Source organism: Antechinus flavipes, chromosome 1 (assembly GCF_016432865.1).
Source record: "Antechinus flavipes isolate AdamAnt ecotype Samford, QLD, Australia chromosome 1, AdamAnt_v2, whole genome shotgun sequence".
NCBI lineage: Eukaryota > Metazoa > Chordata > Mammalia > Dasyuromorphia > Dasyuridae > Antechinus > Antechinus flavipes.
The window spans coordinates 300828331-300856229 of NC_067398.1; the positions used below are offsets into that span (position 1 = coordinate 300828331).

The window sequence follows — 27899 nt, forward strand, 5'->3', positions numbered from 1 at the left end:
TCAGTATCTTCCAAAGCCTGAATGGACAAACCCAGCCAACTATAAATTAATATCCAAATTCTATAATATAATTTGTTTTCAGTCAATTACACATGAGTGCATAGCATATATTTATGTTTAGGTATAGATATAGATGCATATAGAAAATTTATTATTTACCTGAGATTTAGTTTTAGAACCAACTGAATCATTTGAATTTGCCAATACCATTTTTCCGACATCTGAAAGGAAAATAACAGATTGTTAAAATGTCAACATTTTGAAACTCTGACATTAGAATGATAAAACAAAGTCATGGACTCTCTAAACAAAAGGTTGTAAACACTGCACCTGCTCTCAATTCATAACAATAAAATTTAATACCAGTGACTCAACTCAAGGTCATTTTCATCCATTCAAATTCTCTTAGTGCTTCTGAAATGTCTACTTAAAAAGAGGGCTATAATTTAATAAAAATACATTTGGGGTCTAATTAAAAATTATTTCATTACATGAGGAGATAATTGCCACCATTTTTGATCAACTCTTCTAAAAGAGATGGGGCAATTCCTGAATCTTCTATGTATTTTCTGTGACTCGAGACACAACAGAACAAGTCTGGATAATCTGGTAGATTAAAAAATCTTACTGGCATAAACTATGCTATATATGCTACACATATGTTACAAATCAAACTAGCCACTAGCCAGCAGCTTTACGTCTTGGTGAATATAAGTTTGCATAATGCTGAGAAAAAGTTACTGCTGTGTCATCTCTGTCTCACACACATTTTATATAATGTTGATGCAATTCACCAAGGAATTTAATGACATAAACAAGCTGTAGCTCCCTTTAAAAGCTGATATAGTTAATTTGGTAATATAAATTACCTTGGTACTTGTCATTAATTGATTTCAGAAGGCATGCCAAGTGATGAAAATGATGAGTATCAAATGAATTTTTCCCATGAGGAGTAATATAAATTTTCCATTTTTGAATCTCAGAAATTTCACATTTTAGTTAACAATTCATCAATTGATATCTTTTTTTACACAAAACTTAAAATTAGACAGACATAAATAAAAAAACAATAAACATAAAATAAAATAAAATTTAACTTCACTTTACCTGTACCAAGAGGAGTTGATGGCCCAACAGGATGGTGGGAGAGGGAGGAGGACAGAGGTTATTGCTTGGAAGGGAAGTTACCTTCCAATAAAACTCAAGCACTTGCCCAGGGTTTCTTTCTCTTTTCTGTCACAAATACCACTGAACCCTGCTGGAGACTCACATTTAAGGAATTTACTAGAAACCTAGCAATAGAAATTTGCTTCTTCCTACATTTCACAATGTTTCTGAAGTGAGACATTGATCATTAAACAAATCCACATTTCAGTTTGCTAGAGCTTTGTCAAGGTGATATTTTTCAACAAAATTTTGTCATTCAACCCATTTAGAACACATTTCTTTTAGCAGTGTGGTAGGGGTTTCCTCCCTTCCCTCCTTCTCACCTGAAGAAAGTTTCTCAGCCACTATCTGTTGTTGCTCCCTTTGAAGTTCCTGTAACTCCTCAGTGCTGAGCTCTTCTCTGTGCTCTTTCACTAACTCTTCAATGTCTTCATCACTGACCTCCAGGCCCATGGACTTTCCCAGAGACACAATGTCTTCCACTACTGGGCTCAGGTCAGCCCCAATGCCTTCAAAGTCCCTTGGAGTTACAGCTTCTGACCACAATTTCCTCCAGGCAGAGTTCATGGTTTTGTAAGAAACTGTATGCCAGGCCTTATCTATCAGAGTGACACAGTGGAGGATATTGAAATGGTCCTTCCAAAACTCTCTCAGTGTCAACTCAGTATCTGAAGTCACTTCAAAGCACTTCTGGAAGAGGGCCTTGGTATATAGTTTTTTAAAGTTTGAGATGATCTGCTGGTCCATGGGCTGGAGCAGAGGAGTTGTGTTAGGGGGTAAGAACTTCACAGTTATAAAGTTAAATTCCTCCAGCAAGTCATTTTCCAAGCCTGGAGGATGAGCAGGAGCACTGTCCATTATTAACAGAGCCTTCAGAGGTAGTTCCTTTTCCTGCAAATATTTTTTTACACTGGGGCCAAATACTTCATTCATCCATTCAATGAAGAACTGCCTGGTTACCCAGGCTTTTCTATTGGTCCTCCACATTACACTTAACTTGCTTTTTATCACATTTTCTCCCTTGAAAACATGGGGGTTTTCATTATAATAGACTAGTAGAGGCTTAAGTTTTAAATCCCCACTAGCATTCCCACACAGCAACAAAGTTAGTCTATCCTTCATGAGTTTATGCCTTGGCAATGCCTTCTCTTCTTGAGTGATGTAGGTTTTGTTAGGCATTTTCTTCCAAAATAAACCAGTCTCATCACAATTGAAGACTTGTTGGGGAATAAAACCCTCAGCCTTTACATAGTCTCTAAACTCACCGACAAAGGTTTCAGCAGCTTTTTTGTTGGCGGTGGCTGTCTCTCCATGCCTCACCATACTAAGAATGCCGATCCTCTTTTTAAATTTATTATACCATCCATGACTGGCTTTAAACACTTTACTGCTGTCATCACTTGTTCCAGGCTTGTCTTTTAACAGATCAGTATGCAATTGTTTTGCTTTCTTGCAAATTAGTGCCTCAGAAATACTATCACCCGCTAACTGTTTTTCATTAATCCAAATGTACAACAATTTCTCCACTTCTTCCAATGTTTGTGACCTTTGCCTAGTCACAGCCTTCACACCTCTAGCAACACTGGCTCCTTTAATAGCTTCCTTATTTTTTACTATCGAAGAGACTGTTGTTCTAGGCATTTTGTACTCAGCAGAGAGCTTAGACACACAGCTACCATGCTCATACTTCATTATTATCTCTTTTTTTTGTTCTATCGTGGTTCTCACTAACTTCCTTTTCTTCTGAGTGGTATCATTAACCTTCTTTGAACTCATGATGACTTGTAAGAATAAAAAAAAAATTAAGCTTGAAATGAAAAAAGCATAAGAAAGTACACAGTGAAACATGTGGGCTTTTGCCCTGAGCGTGAGTTACTGTAAGACTATCACGCCGGTCTTTGTTTCTTCCAGAGAGACGGGATGTGGGGCAGTATCTTGACTCATACAGGTTTTAACAAGTACGATGAGGGTCGACGAAGTGTCGAGTGCTGAAGTATTTTTTCCCTCTCATCAAAATGCTTCAAATATTGGATTCGATGAGTTTCAAAGCCAATGATTGCCAAGGAAGGACTGTATATATTTGTAAAATGCTAATACTTTTGGATGAACGTTAATTTTAAATACTTGAATTTATAAAGTTCTTTAGGCAATTCCCCTTAATCTTAACAAGTAACCTATAAATAGAATATCTCACTAATCTCTCATAAAGAATTTGAGTCAGATCATTTTCTGAAACCCAGAGAGGAGAAGCTATAACCTGAACTATAAATATCCAAGAGTTAAAGCTATCTCCTTGCAACTGTATAGGAAATGTTTAGAGTCATACAAATGAACTCCTCCAAAATAAGACTGCTTGAATTGAACTATGCCTCACCTCTCGTACTTGATGAAAGAAAAAGCAATTTCACTTCTTCAATCAAATGTATTCATATGTAGACAAGATTCAGTTTCACATACACAATTATCATAGAGTAAAAAAAATACACATTCCTTCAAAGCTCAAAATCCTTAGAGTACATTTTTAAACTGTGGGCTTTTTTGTCTTTAAAAATATTTGAAAAAGTTTTTAAAAGTTCAAAATTGCATCCTATTACTGATAGAATGGATTGTGTGAAATAGTTTGTTTCATCTTGTCTAAGACCAGATGGAAGTAATAAACTCTTAAAATCTTTTTCTAATTCTTTGTGGAAACTAGAAACCCACAATTTCTACAGTTAGAGGATGTGAGACTAGAGCAACTATTTGTATAAATTTTTTTTTTAATCCAATGAGACAAATGATCTTAAATACATTGAAATAAGTCTTTTAAATGTTTTTTAAAAAAGTTCTCTAAAAATTCTAGTATTTATATACAATTTCTGAACAAAGAATAAGTGAGTGCCATATCTAAAAGCAACATTCTGGAAATCTGTACTTTGGTGGTGATAGGAACAGAGTTTGGAAACAAATTAGACAAAACAGCTCAAAGATATATGTTTGTTTAGAGGGATACACTTAAGATTCTAAGCTCCAAGTTTGAATGTGAAAAATTCTTTTAAGAGTTCAGGTTCTTAAGCTCCAAGGTTGGGTAGAAGAGCTCACTTAAGAGTTTAAGATGCCAGAGGCTGCTTATTTAATAGCGCTGACTTTGTTTTGAAATTGATTTTTTTTTTTTTAGTGGATCTACACACTTTCTTTCAAAATTAAAAAAAAATTCTTTACTCCTATTTAATGACAAACATTTCTAAGTGGTATAGCTAGGTTAAAGTAGAAAAAAGAGGAAAAAAGACAACACAAAACATGGTGAAAAACATGATTGAACACAAGGATATCTGAATACTATATTCTGGTAACACTAAATATTTGGATAAATATAGATCAAATTGCATAGCTTAAACTGTTAACATGGTCCTTTATGTGAGTAGAATGTTATCTATTTAAATGAGCATGAACATTAATAACAGTACTATTTAATAAATAAATAAAAGATTTGATAAATAAATGAAGGTTTTAATTTTTTTTACAACCATAAAAGTCCAAAATTAAAGAACTTTCTAGTTAACTTAGGATACCTGTTGTACTTGTTACTGGAGCTTTCAAATGATCATTTTCCTCAGAAATCAGCATAACATCAGTATTTTTACTAAAATGATAAAAAAGAAAAAAATACAAATTGAAAATGTAATTTCAGACATCACTATGAAATGATAAGCATTTTTCTAAAACTCAAGCATGTTTACAAAAAAATAAACAGATTAACAGTAAACAGTAAAAAAATTAAGAGATAGAGAAAATATATATCCCACGAGATACCATGATTTCCAAGTCAAGTACATGAGAAAAAGGGGTTTTGAAAGAAAAATCAATGATTCTTAACCTTGATTTTACAATAGCTTTAGTTATTTCAAAAGTGTATCCGGAAATCATTAAAACAAAAATCATCTAAAATTTTTAGTTTAAAATATAAACACGTATATAGATATATAATCTATATATATTTATATATAAAAATAAAGTATATACATAAATTTGTCCCTTCTACACACTCTCCATCCACCTTTCCTTCTCCAATCTCTCCTTCCATTTACTATAGCCCCAAAGTGTTATCACTAGATCATAGATATTTAGTCTTTGCTATTTTCTTTTTTCTCTATTTAAAAATTTTCTTCTTCTTCTGTAGTTTCCTTAAGAATACTCTAATTATCATTTCCATAAAAATAATTCCCAAATCTATAATCTCCACTCCCAACTTTTTTCCAGAACTCCAGTCCCATATCTTCAAAGGTAGGCTGGATAGTTTCATCTAAATGTACCGCAGGAACATAAAATCAACATATCCAAAACTTAACTTTCTTCTCTTAATACCTACCCTTTCCCCTAATTTCTCTATTCATGGCACAACTATCCACCTGGTCACATAAGATAGAAGAATTACTCTCTCCATGCCATAAATTATATAACATTTGTCAAGTTAGATCATTTCTACTTCACCAATCTTAACTTTTCACTCCCACTGCAACTGCTCTCATCTTTTCTCACCACAACTATTGTAAACCCTTTTTACCCAACCTGGTGTTCTTGGCTTCAGTCTAGTCTCTTTTCAAGGTAGCCTGAGTCATCTTTTTTAATGCAATGTGTTCTAATCATGTAATGCCCTTCTATTTAAAATCTTTCAGTAAATTCAGATTTCCTACCAAATAAAGTGGTCTTGCCAGTTTCTCTTAAATTACTCTACAATGAGTGGCAAGAAACTGGAAACTGAGTGGATGCCCATCAATTGGAGAATGGCTGAATACATTGTGGTATATGAATGTTATGGAATATTATTGTTCTGTAAGAAAGGACCAGCAGGATGATTTCAGAGAGGCTTGGAGAGACTTACATGAATTGATGCTAAGTGAAATGAGCAGAACGGCAACAAGAAAATTATATGATGATCAATTCTGATGGACGTGGCTCTCTTCAACAATGAGATGATTCAAACTGATTCCAATTGTTTAATAATGAAGAGAGTCAACTACATCCAGAGAGAGAACCATGGGAAATGAGTGTGGACCACAACATAGCATTTTTGCCACTCTTTGTGTTATGGTTTGCTTGCATTTTTGTTTTCTTTCTCGAGTTTTTTTTTTTCTTTCTAGATCCGATTTTTCTTGCGCAGTAAGATAACTGTATAAATATGCATACATATATTGGATTTAACATATACTTTAACATATTCAACATGTACTTCTCTACCTGCCATCTAGGGGAGGAGGTGGGGGGAAGAAGGGGAAAAGTTGGAACAGAAGGTTTTGTAAGGGTCAGTGTTGACAAACTACCCATGCATATGTTTTGTAAATAAAAAGCTATAATGAAAAAAATTTTTTTGTTCTACAATGGTGCCAAATCTAACAACTCTATATTCCAATCTTGTCCCCTCAAATTTCTGTACCTTTGTTCATATTGCCTTTATACATGGAATAGATACTCTTCTCCTCACCAATCCCCAACTTCTGAAATCCTTTTCTTCCTTCAAGGTTCAATTTAGGTGCTGCCTGCCATTCAGTTGTCCCTTTTCACTAACTTTCTCTATCCCATCCTAAAATGAACAAGATTGCTCTTTCCTCAAATTCTTCATAACACTTTGCCAGGTTCTTCCCTAGGAACTTATATTTTGGTTTGTACAATGTTATTTTTTACATGTCTCCTCTATTCCTAACATTGGAAATCTTTAAGAACAAAGGGTGGGCATCATACTGCCTTTTTGTAACTCCTGCAACTATGTACATATAGGGAATTTTAAAAATCTTTTTTTAATTGAACTGTATTCATTTTAGGATGATTTTGCTAAGTTATATAAATTTTAACTGTAGAATATGTTTAAGGGTATCTATCATTCACATTTCTCAAATAAGTTATATTCCAATAGACATCCTAAAATCATTATGGCCAAAGCCTGATCATCCCCTCTTCCTATCTCCCTGCCCTCAATCCTCTACTTTTTCAAACTTCCCCATTACTCTGAGTGGACTACTATCTCTCCAGTCCTCCAGACTCATAGTCTAGGTGGCATCTTTCAGTCTTCTCTTGCACTCACTCCTTATATCCAATGGATTGTCAAGAATTATTAACTCTATCTTCTCAGTATCTCTTTTCTCCTTTAATACTACCACCATGTAGGTGTAGGCCCTTGCCATCTCATATCTGGATTATTCCAATAATTTGTTGGTTGATTTGCCTGCTATAAGTCTCTCTTCATTCCATTTGACCCTATGATTAACAAAGTGATCTTTCTAAAATGAAGGTCTTCTGAAGCCATGTCATTCCCCACTCTGCTACCCCACTCACTTAACCCCAGTGGCTTCTTATTACCACTGGGATCAAATATAGTAACTTCTGTTTGGCTGTTAAAATCCTTTGTAACCACTCTCCTAACTTTCTAATCTTATCATGCTTTCCTCTTTAACATACTACAATCTAGTGTCACTGGCCCATTTGCTGTTCCTCATATGAAACTCCATTTTCTGAATCCATAATACTTTTACTGGAAGTGCCCATGTTTGGAGTGCTCTCACTCCACTTCTCTCTTCCTCCTAGTTTCTTTCAATTTCAGATAAAAAATCATCTTTGGCACAAAGCCTTTTCTGATCTCTGTTAAGTTTATTCTATATATGTTTTACGTACATAGTTGCTTACATGTTATCTCTTCCACTCTAATGTGAGCTCCTTGAAGAAGGGATTGCTTTTGTCTTTCTTTGTATCTAGCACACAGTAAGGTCTTGATAAATGCTTACTGACTGACTGAAAAGCTAGGAATATAAGGATGTGGAAAAGTGTTCTTGCCTCCAAAATTAATGGTACATAGAGAAAAGAACTGGAATTTCTTCTCTTTCCTTACTGTCCCTTCCTTTCTCACTCATCTCATGCATACTGATCATATAAATATCAATCAAAACAGGAGCGTTCCCCTCCTCCAGTTTACAGAGCTCATTAAAAAAAATGCCTTTCATCTACTAAATGCTGATTTTCACTCATTCACCTTGAAGGACCTAGAAAAGAATGTAAAATAATAAAACTTACTAAATTAGGATAATGTTCTTAAATTGAGATTAATATTTAATAAGGAAAAAGGACATGTAGAAACTCATTGTAGATACTCCAAAACAATGCCCTTCATCCCCATGTTTCTAGAAGGATTTTAGTCTGACAAGTCTATGATGCAATCTATCTGAAAACAGAAGTGTAATAAAGTCTCTGAGTACTTAGAAATTTATAATTATGTGCTGGACAGCATTTTTAGGAGATTTAGTCATGAAATCAATAAACCAATGGGATAATATAATTCAAAATCACTGAGAATCATTGGAGCTCCCAGACCTACTCATTTAAAAGAACTTCTCAAACCTTCTAATTTAGGGTAATTGATTATACCTCTTCATTAAAATGTAACTCTCTTGCTCTTGCCACCAATTTTAGGGACGCCCTCCCAAGATGTGATTAATGGCTACAACTGTTTTGTGTATCAACTGGACATAAAACCATTCCACCATTCTAATAGCAGTGGAAAGAGCACCAGACTTAAAAGAACCCAGAAGCATTTGTGTTTTAATCTTGCCTCAAATATTGCTCTGGTAACTTAATTTTTCTATATATCAATTTCCTCCTCTGTAAAATGAATGGTTTCGACTAAGCCTCTCAGATCTCTTTTTTAACTCAAAAACCTATGATTCTAAGATCCAGAAAATAGGATGTCATTTAATACACCTACAAAACTGTTATTTTAGACTTTTTTTTCTTCAAAAGTCTCATATCAGCTTTTGAGTATAATTTTGCACATAAAAATCTCAGAAGACTTACAATGGAAGCAGAATGAGAAAGTGTATCAGCTAACTTCAGAAATCAGTAATGACAAAATAGTCACAAAAAAGACTTTTGAGAATTCCTAATCAATTTCTTCTCATTGAAAAAGTATCTTTTAATTTCTATAAAGAACCATGACATCCTACTTTCCCCTTTAATAGGGAAAAGGATGTATTTACAATTTTACATCAATTTATGTAGTTATATATATATATATTTCAAAATAAGTAGAAACACTTACCTTTCAGACACAACTTCAACACAATCTGAAGTCACATTATTCTTTTGCTTTGCTTCATCAATAGAGCGTTCTGAAGGTCTGGATGACTTCATGTTCAAAGAAGTCAATTTCATACTTGGGTTGTCCCTCTCAGCCTGATTCTTATTCAATATGACAGTCTTTGATTTTGTGACCTGCTCAATAGGGGATGGAGGGGAAGGGGAGATGTGATTTCTTAAGGATCCAATTCAGATGCTATTTTTCAAGTGAATTTTTTTGGAAAGGTATAGAAATAGCTAATTCCTAAAGCTAATGCTTGGATACTAGAGTCTTTAAATTTTAAAGAGGTAAATGCTAACTTTATAGAGTCTTTTAACTCTTAAGATACCAGAAGTTACACATGGAAATTGGGCGGGGGGGAAAGGCTTAAATAGGAAGATAATTATGAACATATATTTGGACAAAATATGAGAAGAAATACTAAGTTTAAAAAAATTCAAGGCTTAAGCACTGGTGGGATTTTCAAGTGTTCTTTTACTTAACTGAAGATTTATAACTTGTTTTGACAAACAGGCTTGAAGAAAGGCTTAAAATATTTTTGAGCTCAAAACTTCTGAACAATATTCTGCTTTATGTTCATTATACTTACACTTATTTGTACCCTTCCCTCTTCTGATATTTGCTATGACATATACAAAGAGAATAAAAGTAATGCCCAAGAGTCTTTTTCAGAGATACACAGTCATAGGAAAACCCAACAACAAAAGGGCAGAAAACAAAGCCTAAACATGTTAAATGTCTTTTAGGTTCTCTGAGTTCCTTTAGTTCTGATCTCGTTTCTTTTAAAATGGTGACATCATCTGTATAACTGTTATAAATCATCTATCAATAACTGACTAATATAATCTAAAGATCATACAGTACCTTGCAGGCAGGTATATTTGATTCTAATCCAATCTTCTGAAGTGTTAATGCAGCTTTAATACATTTATCAAGTTTTGATATTTTTTTCTAACAACAAAAAAAAAGAAAGAAAACAATTAACCACCAAAAAGAAATACTAAATAAAACTTAAGTATCTTTTATTTAACTTATTATTATTATTATTATTTTGCCAGGGGAAAGATGATCTACTTTTTGGAATTGTTTTCTGAAAACTAGAGCGTATACCTATATAAATGAAATCACATCAGAGAATTGTGACGTGAGCCTGTGGAGATGTTTTACATGTAAAATTCAATCAGATGAAGTATTCAGGAATGGAAGACAAAACCACCAAAATAGATTAGATAAACTAGGTCCTTTACAGTAACTAACATTACCAATTAATATTAAGTATGCAAATGAAAGCAGAGAAGACCTTTATAATGATTTAAAAATTTTCAAAAACAGGGTAGATGAGCTAGAAAATAAAAGCAAAATATTGTTACTTCATTCTTTATAGTTATGAAGGCTGCCATACTCTATCAAGAGCCAAAACTGATGTACACTTTGAATTACTGAATTAGGAGACCTGATAGATATAAAGAGTTTATTTCTCCTGGGCCACATGTTTTTCTGGGATGTTTCTTGGTTTGGCACTATTTTTTATTCTATCTTTGACCTTTCCTCCTCAGATATTCTGAGAATATCTCAGAATATATATTTTTCAAAAAAACCCAAGTGAAGAGATGATGGGTTATGTTTCATCCTAATTTTGCTATACTAAAACATTCTGTTACAGAAGACCAGAAAAATGACCATGAAGACAGTATCATCACAGACACTCCTGCCCTCATATTAAGGAACTTCATCATATATGTTGATATTACCTCAAAGATTCTAACTTCTGAATTCCTTCATCAATTTACCTCCATTCCACTTCAGTTATATACATAGATGATTCTTAATCTTGCTGTCATTAAAAGCATTCTACTTCATTATTCAGGAATTTCAAAATTTCTTTATCTGATCAAAATCTCTGATCATACCATCTCCTACTCTATAAGCCCATTTTCAGTCCTTACAATTACTTCTACCCACTCCAACTTGCAATACTTTCTCAGGCCATTTTTTGTTACTTTGGTTTCTTTCTCCTCCCTTTCCAATGTAGACCTTTCCATGAACCAGTCCAACGCTACACTGTCCTCTATTCTCAAACCCTTTATCCCCCTGTCTTTTTTTCTGATCATAACTGGTCAAACTTCAAGCATGAGTTAATCCCATCATCTACTTCCCATGCTCCTAGTTAACTGTTGCTAAAGAGTTAGAAAAAGTAATGACTTAGTCCATTTGAAGTATATTGAATCTTAATTCAACTGAGCCCTCACTGTAGCAGAGAAATCTTCTAACCTCTTTATTTAGCTCACTAAAATTGTTATTCCAAACCTTCCCTTTTCTCTTAAGGCTTCCCCTAGCAGCATAGCTGAGAATCTTTCATTCTTTATCCCCCAAAATTGAATCCATTCCTCAAGGACTCCTTCTAGACATTATCCTCCACCATTTTCTCCTTTTTCTAGTCTTATAAGAAGAGGTATTCCTTTACTTTGTTAAAAACCAACCTTTCTACCTACATCAGTGATTTTCGTCCCTTGTATCTTCTCTGGTAGATTTCCTCATTATCATCCCAACCATGATGCCTCACCTACAAACTTAAAAATATTTTCTCTAAAGCCCACCATCCTTGATAGTAGCCATCCAATCTTTCTCCTTCCTTTCTCAGCTTTTATGCTCAGTGCTTCTGTCTCTGCACATCCGCCCCCCCCCCCAACATCTGGCTTCTGACTTTATCATTCAACTGATAATGTTCCCTCCAAATTTATAAGTGATCTCTTAATTACTCAATCTAATAACTCCTCCTTAAATCCTCTTTCTCAGTGACTTCTTTGTAGCATCTGGTCATCCCATCTACTTTCCTCTCTGAATTTTCATGACATTGCTTTTTCTTGGGTTTCCTCCTTGTGTGACCTCTTCTCAGGCACTTCTGCTATATTTTCATTCATGTCATGACCACTAACCATGAGTATACACCAAGGTTCTGATTGGTCCCTCTTTTCTCTTTACATTCTCTCACTTGCTGATGTTAATAAGTTCTATGGATATGATTATTACCACCATGCTGATTCCCTGCCATCTAGGTAATATCTAATCAATTGCCAAATTCTGTTTCTACCTCCAACACTTCTTGAAAACATCTCTTTCTTTCTACTCCTATAGGCATCAATCTAGTTCAGACCTTTATCACCTTTCTCTTGGACTACTGCAAATGCATCCAAGTTGGTTTTCACACTCCAATCTAGCCAAAGCATTCAAATGCCAAAGTAATTTTTCTAAAACATAGGTTTGACCACGCCACTCCCCATCCCTCTCATAGAACTCTAGTTGTTTCTTAATACTTCTGGTATTCAAATACACACTCTCCTATTTGGCATTTAAAGCTTTTCACAACTTAGCTCCTTCCTGCTTTCCACTCTTAAGCATTATTTCACTTCACAAACACTATTGATCCTTACTGTCCTCTTGCCATTCCTTATTAAACACAATGTTTCATTTCTGTCATGCTGTAATGGCTATCCTCTATGCTCAGAATGTTCCTTTTAGATGAACTCAAATGCTATCTATTGAAGATATGATATGAAGATAAGATATGAAGATATGAAGACAGAATGCTGTCTCTTGAGCTGCTAATGCCTACTCTCTGAGGTTCTTTTCCATCTACTTTGGATTTGTATATCTGTATATACCAATTTAGGGATATGTTTTCTCCCTCATTAGAAATGTAAATTCCTTAAAGGAACAGATTTTTTTCTTTTTTCCTTTGTACTCCTTAATGTGCTTTAATAAATATATGATGATAGACTTTCTACTCAAATAGACTAGGACTCACTAAAACATTAAAATGAGCTCACAATATCATTTTTCACAGAAGCAAACTTACAAGAAGTTCGATAGCTATTGCTTCGTGCTTTTTTCTGCACTGCGTCTTGTCAACTCGCTCATTTAGTTCCTTCAGCTTATGGTCAAATACTTTGTAATTTATAACGCAGACTTCCTGTTGAATCAAGCATTTAACCTAAAAATTAAAAATAAAAATCCTACATTTCAAGTTAAAAGCTCACAAACCTCGAGGGTTATTTTCTACTTTTTGAAACAAAAACATACAACCTTTCCCTATTTCTCAAACTTACTCTCTTCTGAAGTCTTAACATTAAAAAATTATTACTTCATTTTTTCTCTTCTAAATCACTTGCATTTTCATCTAGTTGCTGAGCCAAATTTTAGTCTGGATTTATTAAGATTTAAGATGTACTATTTAATACTTGATTTAAAAAGAATTGATGCAATTTCATTAAGTTAACCTGAATTGATAGTTACCTATATTTATAAAGAAATCTTTTCTAAAAATTATTAATAAAACTAATTCAATATAATTTTAATAAGTTAAAGTTAATATAATGCATCATTTATTCAGAAATATTAGGGAATGAAGTAGTATACATAAGTAAATCTTGACCCTTTACCAACATTTAAAAAGTATCCTATTAAAAATAAAACAATAGGACATATATTTAAAATTAAAAGCTAATCTTTTCTGCAATTAAGAAATTTAAAAATGCTACCTTCATAAATACAGGGGTTAAGGCAAAGCCCCCTCAAACTTCCCAATAGTTGACATTATTTTATAAATGTTCACAACAGAAAAAAGAAGTTAAAAGCATAAAATACTGACAGTGAGAAGAAAAAAAAATTGTTACCTACAAATGCCATGCTATCATTTACTTTAAAAGTCCCAAGAAATAAGTAAAGAAATTAAGTCAATCAATAGTTTTAGTAAAATAATAGGACATAAAATTAACACATAAAATCACTAGCATTTCTATATAACAATACCCTCAAACAGGATGAAATAACAGAAAAACTATATTCAAAATTACTACAAAATACATAGAATATTAAGGGGTCAGTCTATCGACACTATGGATCAGGTACAGTGCTGATAATATCCTGGAGGTAACAGGGAACCATTGGAGTTTAATAAGCAGCAAAAGGGTGACATGGTTTTAATTGTTTTTAAAAATCTTGGCAGAGTGGAGAGACTTACAGAAGATAAACCAGTCAAAAGACTATTGCCAATAGTCCAGGTGAAAGATGATAAGGCTTTTGAAACTAGCATTATGGTTGTGAGTGAAAAGGAGACATGTGAAAGAAGTTACAAAGGTATAAATGACAAGATTCGGCAAAAGATTGGTTTTATAAGGAGTGAGGAGTCAAGGATGAGATTAAGATTTATGGCCTGCGTGACAAGGAAGATGGTGATTCTGGACAGGAACAGAAAGAAAGACTCAAAGGAGAAGAGATGATGAATATTTTTTTTTGTTTTGTAGATTTGGGAATCATTTGCACAAAGATGTAGTGCAAGGAATTGGAACTTGAGTGGGTGCTCATCAATTTGGAAATAGCTAAGTAAGTTATGTTATATGAAGATAATGGAATAGTATTGTTCTATAAGAAATTATGAGCAGGCTCATTCCTGGAAAGCCCAGAAAGACTTACATGAACTGATATTGAGTGAAATGAGCAGAACCAGAAGAACATTGTATGTAGTAATAACAAGGTTACATAATGATTGACCATGATGGACTTGGCTCTTTTGAACAAGGTGGTGATTCAAAGCAATTCCAATAGATTTGGGATGGAAAATGTCATCTGCATCCAGAGGAAATATGGAGATTGAATGAGGATCAAAACCTAGTAGTGAATTAATTCAATTCTGCTATGCTCATACAGTACAGCATTTCCTCTAATGAGAGCACGCCATGCTGGCAGTCCTGTTACAGTATCTTCCCATGTCATAAAATTTTGAAGATCACCTGGATACCAGACACTGTGGTCCTTTCTTGAATTAAAGAGCCAAGCATTCAAACTTTATTGCTGAGAGCCCAACTCCATTAGACTAGCTACCTTGTTCAAATGCCAAATGCATGCTTGTCAAAAAGAATATTTTATGGAGAACTCCAGAACAAATGCTTACAAGAAGATCAGAAAATGTAATATGAGGACACTCTCAAGGTCTCTCTCATGGAATTATCTTAGACCATTATATTTCTAAGAATTACCAAGCTTTTCAGTTGATCTTTATACAACATTGCTATTGTTTTGTCCAATGTTTTCTTCATTCTGGTCCCCTCATTTTACATCAAGTTTGTCAGGTTTTTTTTTTTTTTTTTGAAACCATCTTATTCATTTCTTGTAGTACAGCAGTATTCTATCAAAATCATATAATACAACTTCCATATCCATTTCTCCACTAATGGACATTCCTTCAATTTCTGATTCTTTGCTGTCACAAAAGAGCTGCTAAGCATATTTTTATACAGTGGGTCTTTTCCTTCTTTTGAATCTCTGGATCAAAGTGTATTCAATTTTATAGCCCTTTGATTATAATTCCTAATGGCTCTCCAGAATGGTTGGATCACTTCACAAATCTATCAATAGTACCCAATCCCAATTTTCCTACATTCTCTCCAAATTTGTCATTTTCCTTTCTTGTCATATTAAAGTGATAAGTGTGTAATATGTCAGTTGTTTTAATTTGTAGTTCTCTAATTAAGTGATTTTGAACATTTCTTCATGACTATAGATAACTGATTTCTTTGTGTATAAACTCCATACATATAGTTTTTGAACATTTATCAAACGGGGAGTGACTTTATTCTTACAGATGTGACTCTATATTTCTCTATATACTTAGGAAATGAGGCCTTCATCATTGCTGTAAAAATTGCTTTCCAGTTTTCTACTTTCCTTCTAATCTTGTTTGCACTGGTTTTATGAAAATTTTTTAATTTAACATAATCAAAATTATCCATTTTATATTTCATTATGCTCTCTATCTTTTGTTTGAATAAAAATCATTCCCTTACCCATAAATTTGATGAGTAAGCTATTCTAGGTTTGACTAATTTGCTGAGGGTATCATCTTTATGTCTAAACCTTATATCCATTTTGACCTTATATTAGTATATGATATAGGATGGTAGTTTCTGCCTAGTTTCTGCCATACTATTTTCTAGTTTTCATACAGTTCTAATCCTCAAAACTTAGGTCTTTAGGTTTATTAAGACTAGTTTACTATGGTCGTTTACTATTGTGTATTTTGCACCTAATCTATTCCATTGATCAATGGAATATCATAGCCAGTCCCAGTTTGTTTTGATGATCATTGTTTTGCAAAACAGTTTTAGATCTGATATAGCCAGGCCAACTTGATATTCTTGACCTTTTGAATTTTATTTTTTACAGCTTAATAAAATAATTTTGGTTGTCTGATTGGTATGGCACTGAATAAGTTAATTTAGATAGAACTGTTATTTTTACTATGTTGCCTTGGCCTATCCATGACCAGTTGTTATTTTTCCAATTATTCAGATCTGATTTTGTTTGAGAAGTGTTTTATAGTGTTTTTCTTGGCACTATTTTATTTGGTCAAGTTATTTTATGTTTGTTTGTTTGTTTTGGGGGAGGCAAGGTAATTGGGATTAAATGACTTGTCCAGGGTCACACAGCTAGTAAGTGTCTGAGGCTAGATTTTAACTCAGGTCTTACTGACTTCAGGACTGGTGTTCTATTCACTGTGCAATCTAGCTGTCCCTTAATAGTTATTTTAAAAGGGATTTTATATCTCTTGCTGCTGAACTTTGTGGGTAATATACAGAAATGCTGATGATTTATGTGAGTTTATTTTGTAACCTGCCAGTTTTGCTAAAGTTGTTAATTATTTCAACTAGTTTTTAATTGATTCTCTAAGTATATCATCATATCATCTGCAAAGAATGATAGTTTTGTTTCTAATTCTTTCAGATTTTTTCTTCTCTTTTTGTTATAGCTAACATTTCAAGTACAATACTGAATAATGGTGATAATGATCTTACTGGGAAGGTTTCTAATTTACTCCCCATTACAGATAATGCTTGCTGATGGTTTTATTAGATAAATACTACTTATCTAAAAAGATAAGGAAAGCTCAATTTATTATTGTGATCTCTAGTGTTTTTAAAAAGGAGTAGGTATTGTATATCAAAGACTTTTTCTCCATTTATTGAGATAATCATGATTTGCTGGTTTTATTACTGACATGGTAAATTATGTTGATAATTTTCCTAATATTGAACTAGCCCTCCATTTCTGCTGCAAATCCTACCTTGTCATAGTCTACTATCTTTGTTAAATATTACTGTAATCTCTTTGCTAATATTTTATTTAAAATTTTTGCATTAAGATTCATTAAAGAAATTGGTTTATAGTTTTCTTTCTGTTTTAGTTCTTTCTGACTTAGGTATAAGTACCGTATTTGTAGTATAAAAGGAATTTACTAAGATTTCATTTATTTTTCCAATACTTTATATAGTATTAGAATTTATTTGTGAATTCCATTGGGGCCTGTGCATTTTTTCTTAGACTTCACTGATTACCTCTTTAATTGCTTTTTCTGAGAAATTTTATTTCTTCTTCTGTTCATCTCAGCAATTTGTTTTTGTACATATTCACTCTTTTCACTTAGATTGTCAGATTTATTAGCATGTAATTGGGCAAAATAGCTCCTAATAGTTGTTTTAATTTCCTCCTCATTGTTGAATTTATACTGATAATTTATTTTTTGATACTGATAATATGATTTTTAAAATAAAATAAAATGACTACTATTTCATTTTTTTTTCATAAAACCAGTTAGCTTCATTTGTTAATTCAATGATTTTTTTACTTTTATTAATTACTCTTTTGTTTCTGAGGATTTCCAATTTGGTGGTTTTTTTTTTTTTTTTTTTAAAACGGCAGATTTTAAATTTGCTCTTTTTCTGATTGGTTGGTTGCTTTTTTAAATTGCAGGCCCAATTCATTAACATGCTTCTTTGATATAATCATTCAGGAAAGTAAATTTTCCCTTAAGTACTTCTTTGGCTGCATCCCATAAATTTCAGTATGTTGTTTCATTGCCATTTTTAAAAATAAAATTATTGTTTCTATGATTTGTTCTTAAACCCATTCATTTTTAGGATTTCCTTGTTTAGTTTCCCATTAATTTTTAATCCTTCCATGGCCCTTTACTGAATGTATTTTTTTTTTATTGCATATAATCTGAAAAAGATGTATTTCGTATTTCTGCTTTTCTGGTTTTGAGAGTGGGGTTTTTAATGCCCTAGTACTAGGTCAATTTTTCCATAGGTGCCATATTCTTATTTATTTTGTGGTTAGATTTATCTAGTTCTGAAAGTGTAACACTGAAGTCCTCATTAGTATAAGTTTATTGTCTATTTAGTCCTGTAATATTTAACTCCTTTAAAAACTTGAATACTATTCTATTTGATACATACATATTTAGTATTGATATGTTAACTTTTAGCAAGATGAAGTTTTATTTTTATCCCATTTAATTAGATCTATTTTTACTTTTTCTTTGAGATTCTATCTCTGCATTTTTTACTTTGGCTGAAGCATAACAGATTTTGCTCTAGTCCTTTACCTTTTGTGTGTGTGTGTGTATGTGTCTGTCTGCCTGCCTGCTTCAAATGTCTTTTGTAAATGACATATTATAGGATTCTAGTTTTTAATCTATTCTGCTATCCACTTCCATTTTATGTGTGAGTTCGTCCCATTCAATTTAAGATATTAGTATGTTCAATAATTATAAATAATAAATAACCTAGTAAATAAAAATAAAAATCCTTCATTTTATTTTCCTGTCACTTCTTCCCTATCACCTTCTTTCATTCTTTTTTCCTTTCACCCTTTCTGTCCTCACCACTATTTCGCTTCTGATCACTGCCTCCCTAAATCCATCCCTCCTTCTATCACTTCCCCCTCCCAACCTCTATTAATTTATTCCTACTGCACTTCCCCACAGGGTATGATAAATTTCTACATACAATGGAGTATATTTGCTATTCTTCTTGGAGCTAATTGCAATGAGAGTTAAGGTTCAAGCACTGTCCCTTTGACCCTATCTTTCTCTTTACTGTACTAGGGTTTGTTTTTTTTTTTTTTTTTTTTTGGTTTGTTTTTTGCCTTAGACAATTTATCTTATTCTAGTTCCTTTTTTTTTTTTTTCCCCCCCAGTGCAACCCTACTTCTCATCTCCTAATTTCATTTTTTTGGATTTCATTACATCAAAGTCAATTTATACTCATGTTCTTTGTGTAGGTATAACTCCTTACTGCCCTAATAATGATTCTAAAGAGTTAGAAGCTCTTTATAGGAATAAATATAGAAATGCAAAGAGTTTAACCATATTGACTCCTTTATGATCTCATTTATCTTTTTACATTTTTCTTGTGTATTGTATTTGAAAGTCAAATTTTCTATTCAGCTCTGTTTTGTTTTTGTTTTTTAATCAGCAATGTTTAAAAGTCCTCTATTTCATTGAATATCCATTTCTCCCCATGGAGAAGAATTATACTTAGTTTTTGATGGGTAGGTGATTCTTGGTTGCAATCCTAGCTCCTTTGCCTTCTGGAATATCATAGATCAAACTCTCCAATCCTTTAAAGTAGAAACAGCTAAATTGTTTCTTTCTGACTGTTTTCCATATTTCCTTTTTGACCTGGGAGTGCTAGAATTTAGCTATAATATTCCTGGGAGTTTTCAATTGAGGATTTCTTTCAGGTAACTGATAGATTTTTTTAGTTTCTGTTTTAACTTCTGGTTTAAGGACATCAAGACAGTTTTCCTTGATAATTTCTTGAAAGATGTTCAGGTTTTTTGTTTATTTTTTTAAATCAGAGTTTTCAGGTAGCCCAATAATTTTTAAATTATCTCTCCTTGATTTTTTTTCCAGGTCAGTTGTTCTGATCAGATAGTTCACGTTTTCATTTTTTACATTCTTTTGATTTCGTTTTATTGTTTCTTGATGTCTTATGGAGACATTAACTTCCACTTGGCCAACTCTAATTGTTATTATTTTCTTCAGTGAACTTTGAACCTCCTATTCCATTTGGCCAGTTTTACTTTTTAAGGACTTGTTTTCTTCAGTGTATTTTTGTATCACCTTTTACATATCATTTCTTTCCCCAGTTTTTCTTTTATTCTCTTATTTGATTTTTAAAACCCTTTTTGAGCACTAGAAGTTCTTTTTGAGCCTGAGATTACTTCACACTTGAATTTGAGGCTTCACATATAGCTGCTTTGATACTGTTGTCCTCCTCTGATTTTGTTTTGCCTTGACAGTACCTGTTGGTGCTCCTCTTTTAACTGAGAGACAGATTTTTCTTCTGCTGATCTTCTAAGTTGCCTTGGGCTGAAAAATTGTTTTATCTCATCCTTTTGTTAATTGTGTGGCTCCAGAATTTGCTTCAAGGTGTTATTTTATAATTGTTTGGAGATGAAGCTGAGACAGTTCAGGGAAGTTTCTACCTTACTCCACCATCTTGGCTCCACCCTTCAATAACACACTGTTAATGAAGTTATCAATTCATCTAACCATTTTAGAAAATAATTTGGTATTTGATCCTAAGAAATCATAATCATAAAAAAGAATATTCTTAGTGGTACTTTTTTGTAGTACCACTCTATTCCTCTCCCTCAACCAAAATTGGAACAAACTGCCTGCCAATGAACTGAACAAAGAATGAATTTTGCTAGTAAAAAACACCTGCAATATTATCATGCCTTAAGAAACAGTGAATGCCGAATTTTGAGAAGCAATGGATGATTAAAGAATTAATACAGAGTCAAACAACCAGAACCAAAGGAAGAATATAAACAATGATTAAAATAATGTAAACAAAAAGACCAATAAGATGAAGCTGAATAATTACCATGACTACAAGATGAGGAAGCAGCTCCTTCCTTTCCATAGAAAGGTTAGACAGTTATAGATTTAGAGAAAAGACTGGAGTTAATTTATATGGAACATTTCATTCTTCAACAACATAGAATAATTAAGGTACTACTGTTTATAGAGTTAGTTTAAATACAGTAGGGGAGTTTACTATTTACAAGAAAAACAATGCCAAACCCATTTGTAAGAAGAGCACATCTTTCCCTTCCCCCATTTAAATATATCTAGTAACTTAAGTTTTATATTTCTCCAAATCAAGTTTGCATAAAGTGAGATAAAACTATGATCTTAAGATTTAACTTTTTGGGGATGTCAGTAGGTATTCTCTGACTCAAAAATAAAAACTATGGCAGATAATAAGTTTTACCTGTTCAAACAATGAGCTTTCTTTCCCCACAATACAAATGTTCTCATTAACTTCATTTGAAATTTTCATGCGCTTAACATTCTCTTTGTTTCCTGAAAGTACTCTTTTCTTTGAGGTGCTGCTGCCTTTGAGAGAGGGAGAAAGATCCAGGAAGCAAAGATTAATGTTTCTTTTAAAATGAAGGGATCAATTGAAATTTTCTATATATTAGACAATCAGTAACAAACCAATTAAAAACTACAATATAGAAATATTTAAAAATTTTTTAAAGTTCAAAAGATTTAGGGAAAAATGCTGATTTATAAATTAATCTTGAAAATTTAGGTATTACTGACATTAAATTTCCTTTATGATTTTAATTGTTGCTAACAGGTCAACAACAAAAAGAAAATTAAGCCAGTCACTCAAATATTGGGCATTTAAGTCCTTTGAACTAGAAAAAAATAATTCAAAGCTATTTTTAATTTTCCTTATTAAGAAATTACTGTAAAATCTTGACACAGATAAATAAAATATATTCTACAAAAAGTGAAGTCTCTTGTGAACTGTTTCCTTGCCATATTGTTTAGGAATTCAAGGAAGTGTATCCAAAGAAATTAGTTGAATAAATATTTGGCCTGTTTCAACATATAGTATGATATTTTCCTAAGTGTACATCCACATTTATCTTACTATTGAAATAGAAGTGAATTTTCTGGGAAAAGATATAATCAGAAAACAATTAAATAAACACTATATTCTCTGCTGCCTAGCCTTACAAATAAAAAGTCACGTATAAGTGATATTTAAAGGTTATAAAAATGTGGGTAAAATTAATGAATAAGCTATCTGAAGGCAAACTTTCATAATTGATATCATTTGATAGTGTGACTATTTATTGTATCTCTTCAATTGGCTAGGACAGAGATAATGCTTAATGTTTAATAAAAAAAATAATAAATGTCTGGTAAATTAAGCAATGTTACAAATACACCTTTTACTTCGTGGGTCTTAAGGAAAAGTCATTTCTTGCTAAAATGATATTCTTTGAGCCTCAATGAACAGTGGGTTTGGGATAAAGGATGGATAAATAAACAGGCATGCCAAAAACAAATTGAATCAATAAAATTGTTTTAAGATGAAGATAAATAAAAAACTTATTAGATAACAACAGATACCACCACTTTTTTATTGGAAACAAAAATCCCTATACCTATTATTTTTGCCCTATACATTGAATATCTGGTTTAATGCAGTCTTGCTATTTCTTACTCTAAAGATTCTACTATCCTGTATCTTGCTGTCTTGTCTAATTTATTATGTCTCTCTATTACTAAACTCTCACTCTGGCACTATTCCCACATCTAAAGTGTTGCTCAATACCTCAAAATATGATTATCCTTGAACACAAATATCTAGTTTTATATAGAATTTTTTGCAACATCTGAACCTATGCTTTCATCAGTGGGAGGAACTCCATGTGTATAAACTTTTTTCAACCCCCCCCCCCCATTCCAGAAATTGAGACCTAGAGAGATTAAATGTCATATGGTAATTGGTAGACCTTTGCTTTGAACCCAGGAACTCTAACCCCAATCTGTGTGCTTTCCAATTTACTATCTTATCTCAACTTCATTGTGTCAAAAGCAGATCTTGAACATAGGTGCTTTTGATTCTATAGTTTTATATTCACTATACTGCACTGACTCTTGAATATGTAGAGTAAAATATTTTTATTTTACTGATTTATGTTTTTTATATTTGTTTATGTCAGGATTAATTACAAGTCCAAATGCAAGGAACTTCTCTGTGTATTGTGGAAAGAAACACTTACCATTAGTGTCAAATGATGAATGACAAGTTGAGACTGTATTCCCACAGTCTATAGTGTTTGAAAGATCAGTTTGATTGTATTCTTGTGTCTTCAAAATATCACTAGTATCTTTCCTGGCCTGAATCATTTTTTTCAAATCAGAAGTCTTGTTAAACATAAGATGAGAGTTTGAATTTACAACTGAAATAGCTTCATTCTGCTGTGAGACATGTGATTCTGATAGTGAGGTCACGTCTAGCCTGGAACCTACTTGATTATTTTCTTTACCATTCCCAATATCATTAAAAGCTTTTTCTACAGAATTACCTAATATATAATCTGACTTGTCAATTAAACCATTCAATGGACCAGATGGACTGCTGGTTGGTTTTAGATTTAAATTAACTTTAACTTGCTCAAATGAAAACCTTTTTTCATTTATTTTTTGTTCAGAACCACAAGAAGTTTGCTGTGAGTCACGTAAGTCTTGGATATAAAACTTCTTGCAAGAATTTTCTGTTTCACTTGGCCCGCTGTTTGGATCAATAACTTGTTTATTGACAAAGTTCATCTTTGAGTTGCTCTTTACTGTTTTTAGTGTTATTGCTAAATTTTGAGGACACATTTCCTTTTCCTGAGGGAGTATGCCTTTTCTTCTTAAGTCCAATAAGAAACTTTTCACATCAGAACTTTCATTTTTCATATGTATGACATCAGTGTTTAACTGCTGATTTCCACCATGTACATTATTCTTATCTACTGTTTTCAGGAGCTCAATATTTCCTGATTTATGCAAAGTATGTATTTGTTTCCGACAACTTGTAGGCATGGTCTTTTTAGCTTTTAGTATCTTCTGTCCAGGTGGATCTGGACTTGCCATTTTTCATCTCCTAAAATTAAAAACATTTTTATTTTAAATATTTGATTCCTAAAGACTTCTGGCTCCTCCACAGTACCCACTCAATTCATTCAGTGCCAAAATGGGGGCAGGCAAGCCAAGGATCTACAGAAGAAACACAGTAATAAAAAAAAAAAGTCCACTAAATTTTCAATATATTTACAGACCTTTAATTGAGTAATTTGGATTATTTCTTAGGGGCTGAAAATTAACTTAAAGACCAAAGGACATTATTCCCTCTAATTTTCAAACCTGTTTCACTAATGGGCCATTTTGATAGGGTAAAAAAACTTTGTATGAACTATTCACTTTAGTTCATCTATTTTGCAAAACAAGACCAGTCTTCTATAGCATTTTCCCCCTGAATAAATAACTACTAATGCAATTAATCCATAGTTTTAGAAAATTTGTTTTACCTGACTTATTCACATACATTTTTTTATGATTTAACATTTTTGAAATGCTTATTAATAACTAAAGGGATACAATCTAGAAATATTTTTACCTAATCTCACTACTCAAAAAACTTTTCCTTCTGTTAATAATAACTATATATTTCTTCACATCAATATGTTTAAGATCTTGTGATTCTGTTGGTATGAGAATTATTCTTGTAAGAACTCCCTTCAAGAATTCCCTTTACCAATGCAAATTACAATTTATTTGTAAAAATAATCTAGCATCCTTACATGAAATAAAAGTTTTTCTCATTTCTAATTTCAACACTTAGTACAGTGTCTAATACACTTTAATTACTTAATGCATTCATTCATCCATTGTGAGCTCAATATGGATAAACAGTATAGCATGAAAGCTAGAAAAGTTAATAGGTAACATGGTAAAACACACACATCATCTAAAGATTACATTAACCAAAGCATAGCAATCACAGTGAAGGAGCAATCCTGATTCTATTTGCTGAGGTCAGATCATACCCGAAATTTTGTGTAGAATGTTTATACACCAAAATTTTGGAGAGCTTTCAATAATGAAGGACCCTGATATTAGTAAGAGTCAGTTGAAGTATATGGATACTTTGACACCTAAGGATGCTGCAAGGTTAGAAAAGAGACAGTTTGGGAGAGACATAAATATATCTCTCCAAATATTTGGAAGAAGAATTAGATTTGATCTGCTTTGCTCAAGAGTACAGTACTACCAACAACTGACAGATAGGTTATTCTGAAAACTAGTGAGTTCTATTCTTTCCCAAAAGATCCTCAAGCAAAGTCTGGATGCCTATTTGTCAGAGATGATATATAGAGAACTGCTGAGGTTGGAATAGATGGTTACTTCCAAGTGAGATAGTGAGATTCATTGTTTCACCTTTTATACTACCAAAGTCTTGAAAAGAATCATATACAATGGGGCTGAACATTTCTACAGCCTTAACATTTACTCCCTTTTCAATCCCTTGAAATTAGGCTCTTGGCAGAATATGACTGAAACTGCTTTTTGCCAAATTGCCAATAATAAAAGATCTTAATCTAATGGATTTTTTTCAATCTTTCATAACAGAGGACATTAGATGGCCTCTCATCCTTTTATGACAATAAATGACATCTTCTTAGATTTCTTTGTTGAATTATTCATCTCCCATTCTTTTAGATTAGAGTGCAGGGGTCCTCAAAATTTTAAATAGGGGACCAGTTTCACTGTCCTTCAGACTGTTGGAAGACCGCACTATAGTAAAAACAAAAACTTTGTTTTGTGGGCCTTTAAATAAAGAAACTTCATAAACCTGGGTGAGGGGGATAATCATCCTCAGCTGCCGCATCTGGCCCACAGCAGTAGTTTGAGGACCCCTGGATTAGACCCTAGCACTCTTTCCTGGGCCTTTTTCTTCTCCACATTTGGTACACCTGACCCAGATCAAAAACACTGTCAGGCATCCAATAGACCTAGTACACTTTTCCTCTGCACCCAACCTCACCCTGTCTCTACCAATTTCTGAAGTAATGGAACTGACTCAAAATTTACCCTTACCTATAAGCAACTCTGCAACATCACCTAGAGACTGAAACTGATATTCTTTACACTGTTTATGCATTTTCCCATCTCTATCACTATTTTAATTAATCAATGGCTAATTAGAGTCAAAACGTGTGCCCTGCTTCCCTAATCCTCTCATTCCTATCCCTCCTGAACTCAATGCCATTGTGTTCTTTCAAATTTCCCCACTTATATTAATTACAAATGACTGAATTTGTTACTCTCTTAAGGCTCATTTTTCTTAACTATACAATAAGGTGTTTCAACTAGATGATTTTTAAGGTTCCTTCTAGCCCCAAATCTATGATAATATTGTCTTCTTAAACACTTTTTGATAGGTTAGCCCTGGACTTACATTATTTCTATTTGTGTATTTAATAGCTGTTTTATCTTGTCAATTCTATATCATCTTTCAAATCTCCTCTCAGTCACCATCTTAGGTAAAGTCTTTATCACCTCATGCCTAAAACATAATTGATCTCTGATTCTCTCTAATCTACTATACATCTGCCCAAATAATTTTCATAAAATACATGTTTGTTTGTGTCACTTCTTTCTTTCCAATGAAATATTTCAATAGCTCCCCATACTTCTAGGATAAATTCATACCTCTCAGTGTTTAAAGCCTTCCATAACAAGGATCCTATTTACATTCCATGTTTATTTCATATTACAGTGGTACCTTGGTACTTGTTGATTCCAGAAGGGACGAGGAGTGGCAAAAACTTTAAGTACCAAATGGATTTTTCAAAAAATGAATATGTCTGCAACCTAATCATCCCTCTCCCGCCCAATTCCCCAAAGGAATAAGTGGGGCTTCCAGCTGCAAAGAAAAAAGCCGGCCCAGCCCGATTCAGCTCACTTCTTGACCCAACTTACTTTCTGAGAAGAACCCAGACATTTTTACTTTTCTCCTCACTCCATACCATCCAAGCTTCCTGCCTGAATATGGAGATGGAAGGTATACTCCTGTACTCTCTGCTGCCCAGGACTGCCAGGAGTCCTGGGTCCTCCCCTGCCACTGCCCATCTTTGTCTTGGTTCCCACCTGCACTACTTGCACCACTGCCACTGCTCCTGCTGTTTCTCCTCCTGCTGAGCACACTGGCTGCTCTGTGCCCCTTCCAGTACTTTTGTTTTGTTTTGGGAGCTAGGAGACTATATGCTGCAGTTACATCATCCTGTAGGAACTGCCCTATGACTTGCCTGCCAATGTGCTCAACCCCAGCACTATAGGCTCCAACCTGATAGTTCTGTTCATAGTAGCCTTAGCTGGAGAGGAACTGCTCATGGACAAGAGTAATACCAGTGGAGACTGGGCACATACCTAACCAACCTCACTTCCTGAATGCTCAAACAATACAACAATCAAATGGTGCGATTGCCATCAAGTGCTGAAGCACTTTTTTTTTCTTGTAGAAATGCATCAAACACCTGATTTCAATGTCAAGATATCATTGTACTCCCATTCACAATCTCTATGTTCCAACCAAAATGTATTACTATTATTCTAAATATAATACCTTATTCTCTCATATCTATTTTGCACTTGTATAAGTTGCCCCCTATGGTTGGATTTCACTTCCAAACTAGCACCTCTCAAAATTCTCATATAATATATGTATGTTTCTAATCCTCTTTGGTTAGAACAAGGTAATCATGTCAGGCACTACCTTTCATATAAAATATGTACCTTTATATAATCATCCCAGTTTCAGTGCTCTCACTCTCTTCAATTTATTATTGTATTTGTTATGTATTAGCTGCATTAATATAATAGCAATTGCATTATGTTCTATTCCCTTCCTCAAATATATAAATTCCATGAGGA

General features: G+C 33.2%; 1 protein-coding gene across 7 annotated transcripts in view; it reads right to left on the minus strand.

Annotated features, from left to right (window-relative positions):
- ATF7IP2 (activating transcription factor 7 interacting protein 2) overlaps positions 1-27899 on the minus strand; it is a 90486-nt gene that overhangs the window by 31786 nt on the left and 30801 nt on the right. For 5 of the 7 annotated variants that reach the window (XM_051963470.1, XM_051963461.1, XM_051963478.1 and 2 more), the window contains 8 exons: positions 23201-24069; positions 21388-21512; positions 13125-13259; positions 10133-10219; positions 9230-9402; positions 4719-4789; positions 1491-2948; positions 160-221 (listed from right to left, as the gene is read on the minus strand). In XM_051963470.1, coding sequence (XP_051819430.1) covers positions 160-221; positions 1491-2948; positions 4719-4789; positions 9230-9402; positions 10133-10219; positions 13125-13259; positions 21388-21512; positions 23201-24059 — 2970 coding nt within the window. In that variant the 5' untranslated portion in view covers positions 24060-24069. The remainder of the gene's footprint in view (positions 1-159; positions 222-1490; positions 2949-4718; positions 4790-9229; positions 9403-10132; positions 10220-13124; positions 13260-21387; positions 21513-23200; positions 24070-27899) is intronic. The other 2 variants (XM_051963504.1, XM_051963484.1) reach the window with 2 other exon arrangements.